The following is an 18,960-nucleotide window of genomic DNA, read 5'->3' as shown; positions in this document are numbered from 1 at the left end:
GACTCTCAGTATTTTCGTGCTTTTAGTATCATTTTAGTCTTTTGCTATCAAGGTTCAAGGAAACCCTCCATTTTTTCATCTGTTTGGTCAGATCACACGATACGGTGAAAGAGCTCCTCCATCAACCTGGAATCGCAAATGGGAGAAAAATAGCAAAGTCGCGAGTCAATAAATAACGGCGCACCTCCAGGTGATTACATGGAGGGTCAAGGCCGCAGTGTTTATTGTCTCGGGCGGCCGAGACGTCTGGTAGAGGTTTCGGCGGCGACGTGCCTCAATGTTTGCTGAGACGGGGAGGGGTGCACTGAATGAACATCTGTCATTTTGTATTGTCCTTGAATCATGTTGCCTCGTAACATAACATTTTTAAGAGGTACCTCAACTCATTTCATGAAATGAATCCAATGGTAGATTGTGAGTTTTGAACCTGGGCCTTCAGTAGTGAATTATTGCTAACGCTAAAACGCCGTGTGGCGAGCTATTTTGCATTTCGGACACACAATTCCATTTATCGTCTCATACATCAGAATCAATATTGATCAAAAATTGTCAATAAAATCCATTGTACTCACCAGAGATGCCGATGTGCGATTTCTTTGCTTTGTGGCCCAAAAATGTTCATTTCCAGGTTAAAACAAGCAAGCCAAAGGTTGGTTGACCTCGGCACATCAAGTCCAGTTTTTCTTGAAAAGTGCATGTCGGCCATCGTCCTTCCCTAAAAAGCAATCTTTGAATCTTGTTCAGATCAACCAATCAAAAAGGTAAACATAAACTAGTCAGCTGAGCCAATCAGAGGAGATGAAAATGCTTATATCGCTCTGAGCCGTTGTAAAAGTGAAGAGCGGTGAATCTAAAATCTGATTGGTTCAAAGAAGAAATCCCTGACACAGATTGAATCGGGAGATGATATTCATGTGACATAATCAAACTCATTTAAAGCAACCTTTTACCTAGTAAATTAAAAAGCGTACCTGCATATTCGGTCATTCTACAACAGGGGTCTCAAACTGGTGATTTAATCTAGGTGTGTGTGCGGGTAACATCGAGTAATCCACAAAAAAGTATTCCAAAAAAGTCAAGTTGAAACGAAACACTTGATCATACTTGGATTTCTGCTTCAAGCAGACTTGCGGTAAGGGGCCCCGAATTCAGTCTGATACCCCCCACCCCGCCGGCGTCGGATAGAATTGGAGAGGTCCTGGGGGTCCTGATAGTGAGTGACGAAAGCGAAGGGGAGAATGTCGGCGTCATGGCCGTCGGTGTGAGACCCGTGTTCCTGGCCAAGGGGGAGTAGGCATATCTGGGATAGGAGGGCCGCCGCCTCAGGCTGCGTGCCCGAGATGGTTTGCGGGGCGGCACTGTCCGTACCCCCGGCTGGGCTACAGATGTTATGAGCGGAGGCGGCGGGTGATCCAGGTCCTTGCGGCCCCCTGGGAGCTCCTGGTCCGGAAGCATCCCGATTTCAGCGAAGACCTCGGCCAGAGTCTGGAAGCAAGGCTCCCAGTCTAGCAAGTAGTCCCATCTGCGGCCCCCATCCAGATACTCCAGAGAATCTGCAGACTTCCCTTCTAAATTCTTTTCTCTAATCCTTATGAGGAGGCCTGGTCCTTGTTCTTTGAAATGGTGCAGACTTTCGATGCTGGCCATCCCCGAGACCAAACGTAGACCGGGCGATAAGGATTGTCCTGGCCCAACGGTCACAGATTGGCAGGACGCTGGGTTTTCCAAGATCCCTTTTTCATCTGGTTCGCAGCAGGGGTACTCGTTGATCCACTTGATCTCCTGGTCCTCGGCCGTCTCGCCTTCCGCCGAGCCACGGCCGCTCTGGATGGAAGGCGTTTGGCGGCTGGACGCATCGCAGTTTTTCGTTATGATGGCAGGTTTCATGTTTTGCAGTGAGAAGGCTCGGTCCAGTTGCTTCAGGTTTGTGGCCGTGTTTTTGAGGCCAGCCTCTTTGAGTTTTGATCTGAGCACCAAGCCCACGAAAACGACAAGCATCAACAGGAATACAACAAGTGAGATGCTCAGACTAAGGACGTGGCTGTCAAGTTTCACCCCAACGGCTGCCCCGGCTAAACTGGATACGTTGATAAAAACCTGACAGAAAGTTGTCCTGGACCCAGGTCGGGGACTTCTGGCGGACACGACCAGCTTCAGTACATCCTCGCCGCCCTGTCTGCGGAACACAGGTCCTGACGCATAGATGGCTCCAAAGGTTTTATTGACGGAGAAGAACGACGGTGGGTCCAGAAGGGAGTATTCCACCAACCCGTCCAAACCTCCATCTTGGTCCAGTGCCATCACAAAGCCAACGGCATCGCTTGGCTTGGCGTTTCGGGGCAGGAGGAAACGGTATTGGCTCTGTGTGAAGAGGGGACTAAACTCGTCCACTCCCTTGACAGAAACATGCACTTGGACTGTCGCCACCTTGTCGCCTTTGTCCCGGGCTTCCACCACCAAGCAGTACTGGCTCTCACGCTCGTAGTCCAAGGTCTGCCGGGTGTGAACATCACCGGTGCGGGGATCCACGGCCAAGGCGGACTCTTCCCTCTCTATCCCACCAGAATCTCCGAAACAGGAGGACAGGACAGAGTAGGTAAGTTGTCCATAGGCGCCCATGTCTTTGTCGACACCACGGATGGTGCAGACGTGGGTGAACGCCGGAAGATTCTCCAGCACGGAACAATTAAATGCGGAGAACAGGAAGAAGGGACCGTTGTCATTCTCGTCCAACACCGTGATGAAAACTTTGGTGAACGCCGTCTTCCGATCTTTTGTAGAGTCATCGCCATCAGACGCCCGGATGATGAGGGTATATTCGGATTCTTCCTCGTAGTCTAGCGAGGTGTTGACCACCAAAAGTCCAGACTCAGGATCCATCTGGAGGCGTCCTCCGCTGTTCCCTGAGATGATGTCATAGCGCAGTAGACCGTTGACTCCCTCGTCGGGATCTGTCGCACTGACCTGCGCCAGGCTGGTGCCCGGGTGGCTGTTTTCGCTGACTCGAACGTGATACTCTGGACTCGGAAAAACCGGCGCGTTATCATTGCAGTCCGAGACAGTCACCATGATAACGGCGGAGCTGTTGAGACGTGGCGTCCCTCGATCGGACACTCTCACCGTGAGTGCGTAGTTCTTAACGATCTCACGGTCCAGCGGGCCACACAGTACCAGCTGCCCGACGTTGTTCATCCGATTCTCCACCTGTGTCGTTTTGACTTCCAAACAGAAACGCCTCTCTTTGTTTCCTGCGAAGAGGGCGTAGTCCAGATACGTGTTTTCGGGGCTCCGGTCTTGGTCGGAGGCAAAGACGGTCAGGAGCGTTGCGGCAATGGGCGTATCCTCCGAGACGGTGACGGTGTAGACGTCCTGGAGAAAGAGCGGCGTGTGGTCGTTGGTGTCCTGGATCAATACATCGACGGATGTAACGCTAGATCGGACGGGATCGCCTCCGTCTCTGGCTTCGACGAGAAGACGGATGGGGTTACTGTTGCCGGTGGCCTTCATGGGCTTATTGGTGAAAAGTGATCCTGAAAGATAAACAAAAGGGGTTAGCAAATACAATGTGAAGTCAGAGCAACATGCTAAGCTAATATTAGCCACGTGGAGATAAAAGTTACAAAGAACAACAAATCTGGCCAACCAGCAGTGGTTTTCATCCTGCTTGGCCTATTTGAACTCCGACAAATAGTACCGGGTCGTACGCTCCGGTGGAAAACGGGACCGATGTGAAAAATGTTTCACTAAAAGGTCGATGAAGTGTTAGGGCGGCTAATATGGTGCCATAATACATGAAGTGTTAACACATCCTTTCTCTTGTTAGCATTACCCGCGTACCTCCTTCATTTTAACCCAAACCATGTGTACAGTATTACAACGTAACGTTTCACCCCGCCAACCGATTTATGATCCGCCTTCAGTGGCCTGCTCTGCTGAATTTTCGACACATTGGCTTGATTCATTTTGACTGGGTTGTGTATTGTTTCACAAACATAAGGAGGCCATTTTAGCAAGGAAAGGCATGTATCAGATGGCAGTATTAGTTTCACTTTTTTGCACTCCTCAACAGGAAGCCGGGCAATTATTCTCATATTTAATGTTCCTGAGCCCATGAATTACCTTCAGGGAGGAAAATAAAGTTGCATATGGTTAAAGTACCCCAAAAAAAAGCAGGAACGCCAAAAAGCTAGTCAGGTGGTGATTCTTTGGCGAGAGACGACGATTGGTGTTGTCCGTCCCGTCTATTGAAATGTTCCAAAAAAAAAACTTGATTCAAACTTTGGAAGAATTACCAGTCCGTTGTGGTCGCTGGCATTTGGTGTCGTTGTCGCGACTAGCACGAGTCCATTATTGTAACTTGGATCGCGACTGGCAAAATATTTCCTTGAGTAAGGCTCATTGTCGTTCTTACCAGTTTGCGGGTGGACGTAAAAGCCTTGTAAAAGAGACGAGAGCAGCTTGTAGGTGATCTTGCCGTTCGGTCCTGAGTCCATGTCGGTGGCGGACACGTTCAAGACAAACGTGTCTGCCGGGGCCAGCTCCGACAACTCCGCCTTGAGCAGACACAAACACTCAAATCGGGCCATAATCCACTTCAATAAATAAACGGAAAATTGAATTTATAAAGATCACATTTTGCCTTTTTCACACAAACCTGGTATGAGACCTGGTTGAAAATGGGACTGTTGTCATTGACGTCCAGCACCTGGACTTTCAACTCTCCAGAGGTCCGGTGAAGAGAATCCGATGCCCAGATGGTCAGCGTGTACTCGGCCTCCTCCTCAAAATCCAAAGCTCGGGTCAGCCAGACCACGCCGGTGTACCGCTCCACAGCGAAGGCGCTTTCTACGCCGGCATCTCCAGCAAAGCTGAAGGTGATAGCGGGGCCGAGGTCCACGTCATTTGCCGTCACCTGCGTCACCGCGTACCCCGCCGGTACATCTGTTGATATACAGTTGACGGTATGTGGGTCCTTCAGTTTTTAAAGTGTTCCTGTTCCTGAGCGTCTTACTCTCTGAGAGCAGCACAGGTTCCATAGGGGGGATGGCGGGACTGTTGTCATTGACGTCTACCACTCGGAGCCAGATGATGGCGGTACTGCTGAGTGGAGGGTTTCCTTTGTCTGACGCCTGCACCACCAACCTGAAATGAGAAGAAAAATCATCCATCCATTCATCTAGCCCAGCTGAGTCTTGGACTGCTTATTTGCCGAGTTAGCATACTTGTACGAAGACGTAATCTCACGGTCCAGCATCGAGTTGGTGGCAAGGATCCCACGGACTGAGTCCAGAATGAAAGCGTCGTTTTGGTTCCCGGAGATGATGGAAAACTCAATTTGCCCGTTTTCTCCATTGTCTTCGTCGTAGGCAAAAACCTAAAGATTGGACGTATGCTCGTTAGCTTGTATGCTAAACGTTATTGCAGAAGTTGGTGGAGGATCCGTTTTGTTAATAGTACAAACTGCAACGTGCGTGAAGATGCCGACCTGCATGACGTAGGTGTTGCGACCTTGGCCCTCCCACACGGCGCTCCGGTAGACATCACGTTCAAATACGGGGGCGTTGTTGATGGCGTCCCGCAGGGTAACGTCCACCCTGCAGTAGGCCGTCCGCCTACCGTCCTCTGCCAGGACCAGGAGCTCCACTCGAGGGCTCGTCACAAAGTTGTCCTGCCGTAATCGAATCTCACCTGATACCAAATCGTTTGCACAAAATAACACAAACGAAACCGATGACACACAATTTTGAAAATGCTTATTTCCACACAAGCAAGACTTGTTTGGTCATGAAGTAAGGTGAATCTCACAAAGTCCAGTCTCAGCCAAGCGAGTTTTAAAATTGACAATCACCTTTTGGGAAGTAACAAACAACATGAGTAACTTATTAGTCTATCAAGGAGATGTTATGGAAGGCTGGAACACGATCCCCAATTGTGGGGGTTGGAAACTGCTCAGAGATGAAGCTGATAATTTGTGCTTGGCGAGGAAAGATGGCGCAGATATTTTTCTGGCAAAGATGTTTTTACGGATGTCGTCATGGAAAATAAAATGGCTGATTAGAAGAGAATGTGAAATTAGCATTTTGGCGGAGGAAGGCCACAGTCTCTCTGAGTCTTTTACCTGAGCGGGAATCAATGGAAAATGCGCCTCGGTTGTCGTCTGGGAATATGGAATATGAGATCTTTTCCAATTGGCCTTCAGATTGTCCCTCAGCGTCAACTGTTGCGATCCATGTGCCTGGAAACCAAAATCACCGGTAGGGCTATTTTCTCAAAACAAAATGGCCGACTTCCTGTTTGGTTTCTGACATAGCTTCTTAAGACTCTAAAAGAAAAAAATTTTGGGGCCCTGATTGTGAATCTACTGGACTAAAATATTTCCACCCAAATGCAAAAACTCTGAAAATATAAGTGGTACTAACCCGCCTTGCTGTTTTCCGCGATGGTGGTATTATAGAGGTTTTGTGTGAATCGCAAGTCTTCGGTTTCTCCTCTGAGGTGAACGAACACCAGGCAGCTCGTCGTCAGCACGGGATTACCACGATCCGATACCGCCACCCGCAACTTCCTTCCGAGGAAGCCCGCCCTCACCCGTCGCCTCATTGAGATTTCTCCTGTTTCTGCATTGATGTCGAAAAGATTCTCCTGGTCGTCGGGAAGGGAAAAACGAACAGTCCCGTTGGGACCCAGGTCGGCATCTGTCGTCGTCACCGTGGCGACCACTCGGTTCGGAAGCGTCTCGGCAGAGACTATCGCCTCGACGGGATTGCTGTCACAGACGGGAGCGTTGTCGTTGACGTCGTCCACCTGGATAGTTACGGACACTATCGAGCTCAACGGGTCTTGGTTTCCGCCATCTGTCGCCAGAACTTTAAGGGAGAACTGGGACCTGGATTCCCGGTCCAGGATCTTGGTAGTCCGGATGTCACCGGTGGAGGGGTCGACGGAGAACGCGCCCTGACTGTCATCGTCCGTCAGCGAGTATGTCACGTCACCGTTGGTTCCGTGGTCGGGGTCCAGGGCGGTGACGGTCAGGACCGCCGCCCCGGCCGGAAGGCCTTCGCTGACCGAGGCACGGTAGCTGTCCACAGTGAAGGCCGGCGTGTTGTCATTTTGGTCCAGGAGGAGCAGTTGTAGCTGCGTGGTGGTGCTGAGCGGGGCGGGGCTGCTGTCACGGGCTTGGATAGTCAGCGTGTAGTTGTGATGGTCCTCGCGGTCCAGAATCTGAAGGGTCTTGACGGCTCCTGTGTGCCCGTCGATGGCAAAGACACCGTGGTCCTCACCTGAAGATGATCACACAGATGATACACAGTGTGTGTGTAAATAAGACTTTTTTTTTTTTTTTTTCATCTTCTACCACTAAACTGGCTGACAATTGCTCTCGACGTGCGCAGCATTACTTGCTCACCTATGATGGCGTAACGAACGGTGGCGTTCTCGCCAACATCTGGGTCGGACGCCCGGGCAGTGTGCACGATGCCAGGCGGAAGGTTTTCCGGAATGCTGATCCGAAAGGACGACTGCGAGAAGCTTGGCCGATTGTCGTTGTCATCCAGCACTGAGCACAACACCGTGGCGGTGCCCGAAAGAGGTCGCGGGCTGCTATCACGGGCCTGGACTGAGAACGACAATCGACAGAGGGATCACACAAACTGAACCTGCTTGACGCATTTTCTTTTTGCCTTTACGTTTTATCCACTTGTTAATTACTCCGTGGCTGAGTTTGTTGACTTTTTCTTGGTGGGATGAGGGGCAGCGGGGGTGGGTGGTCTTACCTCTCAGGGTGAAGTGTGGCTGCTGCTCCCGGTCCAGGAAGGCTGATGTGGCGATCAGGCCGGAGTACGGATTGATGCTGAAGAGCTCGTAGCCGGGACCAGGTAATAGACTGTACCACACCACCGCGTTCTCCTCTGGGGAGAGTGTCAATCATCCATCACAGAAAACAAAATGTCACCGCTCACTAAGGGATAGGGTCTTACAGTATTGTTTCTCACAAACGGTCTTTTCCAAGTATGTGTAGTTACTGTATTTGTTTTTTAGTTCAATGGTTCTATATAAAAAAGAAAGTTTGCGCTGATATGTGTCATTGGCAACAACCATAGACTTTATTGGCACATATGGCTCAGATTATTGACATCATCGCCAGAGGAGACCTTTGAGAAACCCCAACTACCCACCCCCACCCTAAACCCCCCCCACTTGCTGTTTTTGGACTCGACTCACCCCTTAGAATGTTTGCGAGAACCCCCTGGTGACCCCCCCCCCCCTCAAATAAAAAGAAAAAAAATACGAAGCCGCTGTCAAAGCTGCGACAGCATTTGAACAGAGCCGCACTGTTGGCAGCAGCAAAGCAAATAAATGGGACTGGGGAAGGTCGGGCCGTGTTCAAATAAACACCTGTGATTACGGGTTAGATGTGTGAGATGATTTCCAGTCCGACTGTTTATTTCTATTGTGCAAGCTGACCATTTTCACAAAGTGCTAGAAAGAAAACCATCGGATCGCAGTACCTGAATCCTCATCGGTGGCGGACAGTTGGACCACCAACTCTCCGGGTTCCCTGTTCTCCGCCACGCTGGCGACGTAGACGTCGCGACTGAAGACGGGCGGACGGTCGTTGACGTCGACCACCTCGACCGTCAGCGTCTGGCTGGATGAGAGCGGAGGCAGGCCGCCGTCTACCGCGGCCACGCTCAGCCGGTGGAAACGCGCCGTCTCAAAGTCCAACGGCGCCGAGAGCCGCAAGAGTCCTGCGTGATAGAAGAACTCGAGTTAGATTTCCATTGAGTTTTATTCATAAAGCAGTACCTGTTTTCTCCTCCAGGGTGAAAACCCCTCTTTGGTTTCCCGCCAGTATGACGTAAGACACGGTCCCGTTCTCCCTCTCGTCCGCATCCGCCGCCACAAAATGGTGGATCAGACTGCCTTCCACCGTGTCTTCTGCAACCTGGACCGCATCAGCCGACTTGAAGCTAGGTTGATTATCGTTGACGTCCAGCAGAAAGACCCTCGCCGTCACCGCCGCGTGCCTCTCGGCTTGGTCGCTGGCGGTTACGGTGAAGGTGTAGGCCGGGCTGGCCTCCCGGTCCAGGGGCGCTGCCACCGTCAATCTTCCGGTCCGAGAGTCCAAGTGGAAGGGGAATCCCGGTGGCGAGGCGAGGGAGTACCACAGCGCGCTGTTCAGATATGTACCGTCCTCGTCTCTGGCGCAAAAGGCGAACGCCAGGGATCCAATGGGGGTGTCCTCCCGCAAGGCAAACACTATTATTTCGTCGGGGAACCACGGTGGATGGTCGTTGACGTCCTCTACCGTCACAAATACCCGCACCGTTACGTTCCCGCCGGCATCGTCCTCACTGACCGCAGTGAGTTCATATTGGGCAGCGGCCTCGTAGTTCAGAGTCTGGTAGACATAGATGTCTCCTGACTGGGAATTGACGCCAAACCGGGAGTCCCCGTCACCATCGGTGAAGGAGTAGCTCAATTTGTTTCCGGGAGTCACGATGCTAACGGAACCGATCACGGTTCCCGGCGGATCGTCCTCTCTGACCCTCAGATGTCTCACGACTGTTGGGAACGCTTGTCCGGACTGGTTCTCTGATCCATACACCTGGAAAGGACATTAGATTTTCTTTCTTTGCTTGTTTTTAGATTAGATACCTTGTATATTTAAGTAAACAGCAGGAGAATACACCCTAGACTGGTCGCCAGCCAGACGGCCATTCACTCACATTCACAACGCCAACAAATGGCAACTGAACGCTAATGTAGCGCTAGAAGGAATAAACGTGTCAAACACTGCCACCTGGTGGATTATTTGAAATAGAGGTCATTGGAGCCAGCCACAAGTGTACCTGCACGTGAATGAGTGCAGTGCCCTCTAGTGGTGGAGATCCGCCATCTCTGGCTGTCACTTGGAGGATGTAAGTGGCTTCCCCGCTATGCTTGAACAGCGACGTCGTCCTGATGTCTCCGCTCTTAGCGTCAATCTCGAAATGTCTCAAACGTTGACCTTCCGCACCGACTGACATAGAAGAAGGTTTGAGAAATGTCTTACGCCTACTTTTAATAGAAACCACTTGAACTGAAAGGACTTACCGTTTACCAACGACAAAGTGACAGTTCCATTTTCGCCCGCATCCAAGTCTCTGGCAAAAATGTTTGTCACCAACGATCCTGTTGGCATTCTGGGCGATATCTGACAAGTAAATATACGCAAGTCAAGTCAAAAATGTTCTACACGTGTACATTTTGGTTATTATTGCACTTGTGGACCACCATCCATCTCAGGGGGCGGCCATTTTGTCTTGCACCGTCACGTAATGGTGAGTGAAAATGACAACATGTTAGGGCTCAGCTTTGTTACCTGTCTGTCCGTCCATTCGCATAACGCTCACCTGGACGTTGCGCTCCTTGCTAGCCGATAGATGGCTGAACTGCGGGGCGTTGTCGTTGACGTCAGTGACCAGGATGTGGACTCTGGCGGTGGCATTGCGACGTGGGTTGCCATGGTCGGCAACCATCACTTCCAGGATGTGCTGGCTGCTCTGCTCCCTATCTAACTCCACCCAGTTGACAATCTCACCTGAGGTTGCATGACAGGAAGTTGAAGAAAAAATGCTAATGAACAGTTGCTTGTCGGTCATAAAGAAGGAATAGCTTTACCCGTTTCAGCATTAATGCGGAAGAACTTCCCATCCGAGAGCAGGATGAAGGAGAGCTGAGCGTTTTTCCCAGAGTCCCGGTCGGTGGCGGCAACCTGCCCTACCAAAGCACGAGGCGACGGTCCTTCTGGCAGGACCAAATAGTATGTAGCCCTGCTGAAAACTGGCCAATTGTCATTGACGTCCAGCACCAGAACCACCACCTCCGTCGTAGCGTTGGCCTCGCCTAACGTAGCAACTGCTCTGAAGCGATAGGCCGATTCCCGCTCGTAGTCCAGATCATCAGAGAGGTACAACCACCCGCTTCCGGGATGGATCCGAAAGGGAAACCAAGGGGAGCCTGCTTCCTCCTCCAGGGAGTAAACCAGTTCTGCGGTTTCGGAGGGGGCACCAGAGATACGTTGGGCCCTCACCTGGATCGCCGGGGAGTCCTTTGTAGAACTCTCGCTGATCTCCACCTGGTAGACCAGCGTCTCAAAGGCCAGGCCATCACCTCGGGAGGCCCGCTCCACGTTGACGGTGAGTGTCAGAGTGGCGCTACGACGGGGTTCCCCGCCGTCTTCAGCCGTGATTTCCAATTGAATCGGCCTGGGGAAAAAAAATATTATCATGTTGGATATATTATGACAAGACAAAAAAATTATACATATTATATATTATATATATATATTGTCTTATAATATATAAAAAATATTAAAAATATATATAATATAATAATTATATATTGTATTTTTCTTGTCGTGACACCAATTACTACTTTCCTATTAACCTGGGCTTTGCTCCCATCTTGGGGCATTTAAAAAAAAAAAAAATCACCAAGCAACTACTTGTAAACCAAACAGTTCTTTTGGTAAAGTTATTTCTACCTTTCTTGAGCATCCGCTCTCAGACTTTGATTGAGCGTAACCGTTCCGAGGTTCGGGTCCACTGCGAAGACCTCGCCATAGCGACCTCTCAAGTAATAGGTCACCCGACCATTGACGCCGCTGTCATCATCGTGGGCGTGGGCGATGTACACCGTGGTGCCCGGCGCCGTGTTTTCCGACACAAAGACGGAGTCCCAGAGTTTGTGGAATACGGGCGCCGCGTCATTAACGTCAGCCACGGTGACGTCGACCCGCGTCCCGCCGTAGACCGGGGAGGATCGGGCGAAGGCCTGGAGGAAGAGCAGGGCGTACGGTAGAGTCTCGCGATCCAGAGGTTTCGCCGTGCTGATCAGGCCCGTCTCGGCATCCACGGCAAAAAGACCCCGCGGGTCGCCGGAGGAGATGCGGTAACAGATGGATTCCGTTGAGTCTGTGAAACACAAGATGACATCACAGAAGGACGCTAAACCTGAAATTTGTCAGAATCAATTTTCCATTCATTGGCTGACTGGTCCTTCAGTATAGAACATTTTCAACAAAGAAAAAAAATCCATTGAGTATAATTACAATGGAATTAAACCCTTGAAGTAAGTGTTTGTCGCATCACGCACTTATAAGATTACAGACTATCTTAATGACGCCTAACCTTGTTGTTTCTGATTTAATCTTTAAGCCGTTAATTAATGAAGTGGCCTGGCGTGACTGCTGCCTGCTGTCATGAAGCTTCAGCCCTACTTCAGGTTGGTCCACACAAGTTTGCTGGCACTCTGCATTGTCATCTGTTGATCTACTTATATAGGATTAAAGCTTAAAGGGCAGCCGCAGTCTTCACGTCTGGAAATCAAACTGGCACGTTTCAAACAATCCACAAAGATGTTTCGGAAAATGCTCTTGTGGGTATGTCAAAAAAAAAAAACATTGTCTTTGATAAATATTTGATCAATTCATTCGAGGGCAAAAACCTACCCGTTGGATTTGTGGCCCGCACGGTGCCTACGCTGGTGCCCGGTGGGGCGTCCTCCGGCACGGTGAAGTCATATCGGGATGTCTGGAACACGGCCGGAGCGGGGACGCTCGACAAGACGTCGATAATCACCTCGGCCGGTCGGAGCGACGACACGCCCCCGCCGTCCCGCGCCGTGATGGATAACTTGATGCTGGTGGCGCCCGGGCGTGTCAATGAGGACGTGAGATACAGAATCCCTGTCGGGTACACACATAAAACATGAAAAGCGAATCTGGACGCGTCAGGTTGACACCTGGAGTTTTGATTACCCGTTTGTTCATCGAGGGCAAACAGAGCAGACAGGTCGCCGGGTAGGATGTGGTAGGTGATGTCGCCGTAGCGACCGGCGTCGGCGTCGGCGGCCACAACTCGTAGGAGCTCGGTGCCGGATGGCGCGTGACTGCTGATGCCGGTGGCGTATCGCTCGGGCTTGAATACCGGCGCATTGTCGTTGAGGTCTCGGATCTCCACGTGCACGTACGTGTGCGCGTAGAGACCTTCCTACCAAGCCGAGAAACGGAAATTGAAAAAAAACATCGAAAAATAACATTGAAAGTAGGAGTCCTTAGCATACGGACCGGATCGTCTGCTCTGACCAGGATGTCGTAGGCAGTCTGTCCGGCATCTCTATCAATGTCCCGGGAGACGTACAGCTCTCCGCTTTGAGAATTAATATGGAACAGGTTCTGGTTCTGATCCAACCCGTCAAAGACTTCAGGTAGGGAATAGACCAGAACACTGAACTCTGGACTGTCCGCATCAGTGGCCACAACCTAGGAAAATAATACAGGAAAGGTTTGGTGTCTGTGAGCCAGAAAGTGTCTCGGGGGGCGGTCTAGTATGTACTTGCAAAAAACAGGTCCCGGGGGTGCTGTGTTCCATCAAGCTGGCATTGTAGAGACTCTGCTGGAATACCGGCCCGTTGTCGTTGACGTCTTCCAGGACCAGCCTGACAGTGGCGGTGGTTGACCTGGCCGGTTCCCCGCAATCTTCCGCCACCACCAGGAACAAACACACCTCCGGCTGCCTCTCCCGGTCCAGTTCTCCGGTTGTGAGGACCAATCCGGACTCCGCATCCACACTGACCGGGCAGTCCCGGTCGGACTTGAGGATAGAATAGGTGATGTCGGCGTTGACTCCCTGATCCGAGTCGTGGGCCTCCATCTGGATGACGGTAGTCCCTTTAGGGGCATCCTCTGAGATCCGGACCTCAAACACATCCTTCTCAAAAACCGGGGAACAATCGTTGGCGTCTGCCACCTTCACGAGAAGAACCGTCTCGCTGCTCAAACGAGGACTGCCGAAATCCAAGGCTTGGATCTTCAACTGGTAAAGATCCTTCTCTTCCCTGTCGAGATGGGAGCAGACGCACAACGCGTACAGAAATTCGTCCGTCTGCTTGAGAGCGAACTTCCCATCGCCGCCCTCGAGCTGGACCGACACCGACTCCCCTTGGCCGTCCGGGTCCGACGCGGAAATCCGGGCCACGTAGTCGCCGATCTCGGCGGCTTCGGAAACCAGCGTATCTCCGTTCTCGCTGAGGAACAGCACGCTAATGATGGGGCTGTTGTCGTTGACGTTGCGTACCTTCACAAGAACCAAGGTACTGCTGGACTCTGGTTGAGCTCCGTTGTCTTTGGCCGTGACGATCAGCTCGTGGAAAACCTGCCACAGTAAGAAACAGTATCAACGCAGTGAATCAAAATGAGTCGGTATAAAATAAAGTAACTCCACCTGTGCTTCGAAATCCAATGGCCTGTTGAGAAACACCACCCCGGTTGTCTCGTCGACATCGAACAACTCATCGCTGTCGCTCTGTCGCCGGTTGATCTCGTAACTGACCCTGGCGTTGTCGCCCCGGTCCCGGTCCGCGGCGTAAACCCGGCACACAGACGACCCCACCGGAGCATTTTCCGGGACGGACGCGTCGTATTTGCTCAGGTTGAACACGGGCGGGTTGTCGTTCTCATCTATGACCCAGATGTTGACCCGGAGCCTCCCGATCTGGGCGGGGATGCCGCCGTCAAAGGCCTCCACGGTTAGAGTGTAAAAGTCATAAGATTCTCTGTCCAATCTTCTGTCCAGAACCAAATCCAGGCCGGGCTGGTTTCCAGAACCTCTGGGCTGCTCCAGCCGGAAGATCTGCTCCATATGAGCCTCTCGGATCCGGTAGCCCTGGGTGCCAAACTGGCCTTCATCCTGGTCCCGAGCTCCTTCGAGGTGGAAGCGGCTACCGGGTGGGCTTATCTCAGACACATTCAGGTCCACTCGCTCGGAGGGAAACAGCGGCGAATGGTCGTTGATGTCCTCCACGTTGATCCGAACTCTGACCACCTCCCCCGTTAGGGTAGCCACCACAAATTCGTATGTCCCGCGACTCTCTCGGTCAAGAACTGTCAATGTGGAGATGATGCCCGTGTCCGGGTCGATCTCCAGATCGCGGAACACGTGCGAGTCGCGGCTCTCTGAGATGAAGAAGCCGTCAGTCGGACCACTCAGACTGGTGGCCAGGTCGCCGACCACAGTGTGAGCGGGCAGACCCTCCGGGATGGACAGCGTCAGGTTGGACGCGTCTACCCATAAGGGGGCGCACAAGAGCGCTGGAATCAGCAGTGTGTACACGCTTCGGTACATCTTTTTCTTTTTTTTAACAGATCAGATCAGGGGTGTTTTTTTTTTTCTTTTTTTTTTTTTTTTTTCAAGACCAGGAATGAAATTGCCACTTTGACATTGTTCAACTCTAATTTCACAGGCTAAAATTGATCCATAAATTGACAAACAGCTTTGTATTCTACTAGATTAGATCTGAGACGAAGCACACAACATTCAAAAATCAAAGCAAGAGCAAACCATTTGGATTCCAAGGCGCATCTTCCTGAATGATGTGCAATTGGTGGAAAACAAGAAAGTGAGAGAGGGAAACGAATATCTTCTCTTTTCCTGCCATACTACTCTCATCTGCTGAAAAAAACAGAATTTGGACACCGTTGGATTAGATTTTCAAATCAAATAAAAAGTCACAGAGCAGTTTCCCAGTTGAATAATCCCAGCAGCAAACTCCTCAATGGACTGAGTGCCTGTCCCCATCTGTGCTGCCTTCTGCCTTGCCACAACGCTAAATCAGGCCCGCCAGATTACGTCGCTAATAGACGTCACAGGGTGTCCGTGAGGAAGAGACAACGGCATATGGGAAAAGACAAATTAGACATAGACACATTTTTATTCAAATATGAACACACGTATATAAAAAAATGTGGGTGACTCAACGTATCAGAAAGTTACAATTAAAAGTGCAAAGTCCAAACAGACTCACATCTCGTATTTCCTCAAATAGAAGACGTCCTTGCACTCAATACTATTAAACATGCACCTCTGTGTTCTATTTTGTGTTTTCCTTTTGTCCTTAATAAAACACAGATTCCACTTGCAGTTTGGTGTTCTGAAATCTGAAAAAGCCTTTTTTTTGGTTTTGTTTACGTTAAACAAATGCTAAAGAACAAACTTTTGTCAGATGGTCAAATGTCCTGCTTATAATTCAACAAATTATTTTATTCATTCGATATTTTTTATGAATTGTCCGATGAATGGGTTTTCAGAATTTTATCCTGCCAAATCTCAAAATTGGTAGTGGTTTAAAAAACAAAACAAAAAAAAACATATCAGTCAAGCCCTACTATATATTATTTAAAGAACAAACAGCAGCCAAAAAAAGGAGAATGTTTATGGTTGTATTTTTGGCCAAAGAGAAGACCGCAATATTGCAAAAAAAGGCACCAAGGTGACATTGCCGTTTGAATCCAGATCAGATTTGAGACAGCGTGTTGTTTTTACTGCATCTTCTTGCCCTCTCCGTCTTTGTGCATGTGCTTGTTGTATTGATTGTCCGTGTTGAACAGCTTGTCCCACCAAGTGAAGGTGGAGGCGTAGTTGCCAACAAAGTTCATGTGGTGGAAATCGTGGAAGCGGGCGCCGGCGTAGAACGGTACCAGGTGCAGTGGGTTGATGGGAATGTCGTACCCGCTGGGGACGGCAAAACAATTTGCATTTGCTTTTTGCTCTTTTTTTTAAAACGAGGTCAGCATTGCCATTGCTTCGGCCGAGAAAACGCGTGGCCTCGGTACCTGTGCACGTCGATGGTCTCCAGCAGACGCACGGCCACCCAGGCCCATAGGAAGAAGACGTGGTTGCAGAAGATCATGATGCCAATGAAGAAGCCCGCCCCCAAGATGATGGTTTCGGCGGGGTGGGCGTACTCGGCCTGCATGCCAAATGGCGACTGGTGGACAAATAAACCCAAGCGCCGATTCAGCGGAGTCACCGGATGTTGATTTTGTGTGTTTGTGTGTCAAGAGGACTCACGGTGAACTCGTGGTGGACTTTGTGGATGTACTTGTAGATCCTTCGATGGTGGAGAAGTCGATGGAGGAAGTAGTGCCATGCGTCCTCCACCACAGCGCAGCCGAAGCACTGAGCCATGATGTATGGCCTGGACACACACATGCCAGTGTTAAAATAATAAAAATTCAAATAATTGTGAATAAAAAAAATCCCAATATGTTCTATGTGGCGCCATCCTGGTCTAAACGGGACATTCTGATTAATATTTTTTTAGAATATGAATGAAGCAACAAAATCCACCCATTTTGCCACTTTCTGTAAATGACATCACGGTTGCTCACAACCAATCACGGTTCACTTGTTTTCTGAGTACGGTCATGTGACCTTGGCAATTGAAGTCGTGATTGGTTGTTATTTGAGCAACATATACAAGCATGTCAATATTGGATCAGCACGCCACTGACCATCGCGGCATGGAATCCCAGTCGTAAGGGATGTTGAAGAACTCGGTGAAGTAATACGTGCCGCAGATGAGTGGCAGTTGGATGAAGAAATGGTTGAAGAGCAACATCTTGAAGCACCGCCATTGCTTATCCCATGTCTCTGGCTTGTCCTGCACGCAGCACAAAGAGCAATGACCCTCTCTCTCTATTGCAAGTGCTTTGGCGCCATCTTATGGAGTTTCGATGTAATTACAAACTGACCGCTTGGATCTTGTACTTCTGCATGAAGGGCAGGAACTGGAAGATGAAGCCAGGGAGGCAAAAGAGGAAGTAGATGAACTCGTGCACGATGAGCGAGCCCCAGGTGGCAATCTGGAACTTTGTGTAGTTGTCCAGCATGTAGTCCCACACGTGATTGAATGAGGGCTGCAAGGGGTTCCTGGGCAAGAATGCGTCCACATACTCTGCCGCCAGGTAGGCCGAGCTCAAGATGTTTGCTGTGCCGTTCACCTCCATGACTGCGATGCAAAGAGACATGTAAGATTAATTTTTTTTTTCCTTTAGTAGCATACCATTGGGTGTTTTTTTTTCTTCTAAAAACTATGGATAAGTCATTTGAACTTTACACTTATTTTTCTTTAAAAGGGATACAGGCAGAAGCTAAGAGTATATTTAATTGGCATAAGGATTATGATGGTGTCTTTGTAGAAAGAAATTTTTTGACAGTGCCTGGGCCGAAAACTTTTGACAGCTTCTAACTGCGCTTACACATTAGCCAACATTTTGTCTGATCTCCATAAAAGCTGTACTCACAATACAAAATGCATGTCATTGAAAAAACTATTTCCAAATTGAGATAACATCAACAATGGCCTTAAATACAAATAAGGAATACAAGTATTACTGTGCTTGCATTTGTTATCACACTGCTATGATAAGATGTCTATATTACGACTTTTAACCTAGCGTCATTCATTTGAAACTTTATAGTATTAGTAAACAACCCGTTTGACCACATTTACAGCAAATATTTAATTTAGAATAACAAATTTAGGCTAAATAAGTGGGTGGCTACAACTTCAATTAGCAGGGCTCGTATTATGATACATTTCACCACGAACGACGCCAGTTCGTGACTTCATCTTTCGCTTTAGTGTTTAAATGTTAAATGAACATTTAAAAGTTAAGCTAATTGTCCGCTTATTGGCATTATTTGCACTCACCTTCCCACTGGCTTGCGTGCTGTGTTATGTGTGAAATGTACCTGGTGGCCTCGCGCGTCAAGTAGTCGAGTGACCAACCTTACGATTGGCCAAGAGTGGAGCGCAAGCCTACGTCACGCTGTCGCTGATTGGCCAGCCACATGAAGCGATGATAGTGAGACTGAGGATCCCCAGAGCGACAGCCAATCAGAAGCCGAGCTGGGCTTTCATAAGGTCTTCATACGTGAGGAGGTTGCGTCTTACAAAATACGTATTGAACAAATGTATTGAATTACATAAATCCTCCAAATTAAGAAACGTCAGAAGAAAAGAAAATATCGTATTCTTTGAATTTAAAAAAAGCCCCCCCCCCTTTTTTTTTTAATGAGGTGGAAAAGTTAGTTTTGTTTTCTGTGAAAAATAGACCAGGTCAAGTCATATCCT

The 18,960-nt window shown here is 49.6% G+C and overlaps 2 protein-coding genes across 2 annotated transcripts; both read right to left on the bottom strand.

The window, feature by feature from the left end:
- Positions 1-805: 805 nt before the first annotated feature.
- LOC147057366 (protocadherin-23-like) lies at positions 806-15,167 on the bottom strand. The gene is made up of 13 exons (XM_085911620.1): positions 14,268-15,167; positions 13,380-14,198; positions 13,112-13,306; positions 12,803-13,034; positions 12,494-12,730; positions 11,528-11,957; positions 10,663-11,249; positions 10,395-10,582; positions 10,096-10,195; positions 9,852-10,021; positions 8,806-9,607; positions 1,763-3,455; positions 806-1,630 (listed from the first exon to the last, which is right to left on the bottom strand). The coding sequence occupies exons 1-13, from the start codon at positions 15,165-15,167 to the stop codon at positions 1,099-1,101; spliced, it is 6,885 nt and encodes a 2,294-aa protein (XP_085767746.1). The 3' UTR covers positions 806-1,098.
- Positions 15,168-16,248: 1,081 nt separating this feature from the next.
- Positions 16,249-18,623, bottom strand: msmo1 (methylsterol monooxygenase 1). The gene is made up of 6 exons (XM_085912249.1): positions 18,538-18,623; positions 17,576-17,832; positions 17,336-17,484; positions 16,893-17,019; positions 16,655-16,809; positions 16,249-16,553 (listed from the first exon to the last, which is right to left on the bottom strand). Exons 2-6 carry the CDS (start codon positions 17,828-17,830, stop codon positions 16,361-16,363), a joined length of 879 nt encoding a protein of 292 aa, XP_085768375.1. The 5' UTR covers positions 17,831-17,832; positions 18,538-18,623; the 3' UTR covers positions 16,249-16,360.
- Between the last annotated feature and the right edge of the window lie 337 nt (positions 18,624-18,960).

The sequence above is a fragment of the Syngnathus leptorhynchus genome, chromosome 5, assembly GCF_054491065.1.
Source record: "Syngnathus leptorhynchus isolate UIUO chromosome 5, UIUO_Slep, whole genome shotgun sequence".
Lineage (NCBI taxonomy): Eukaryota > Metazoa > Chordata > Actinopteri > Syngnathiformes > Syngnathidae > Syngnathus > Syngnathus leptorhynchus.
This window is presented reverse-complemented; position numbering and strand designations above follow the sequence as displayed.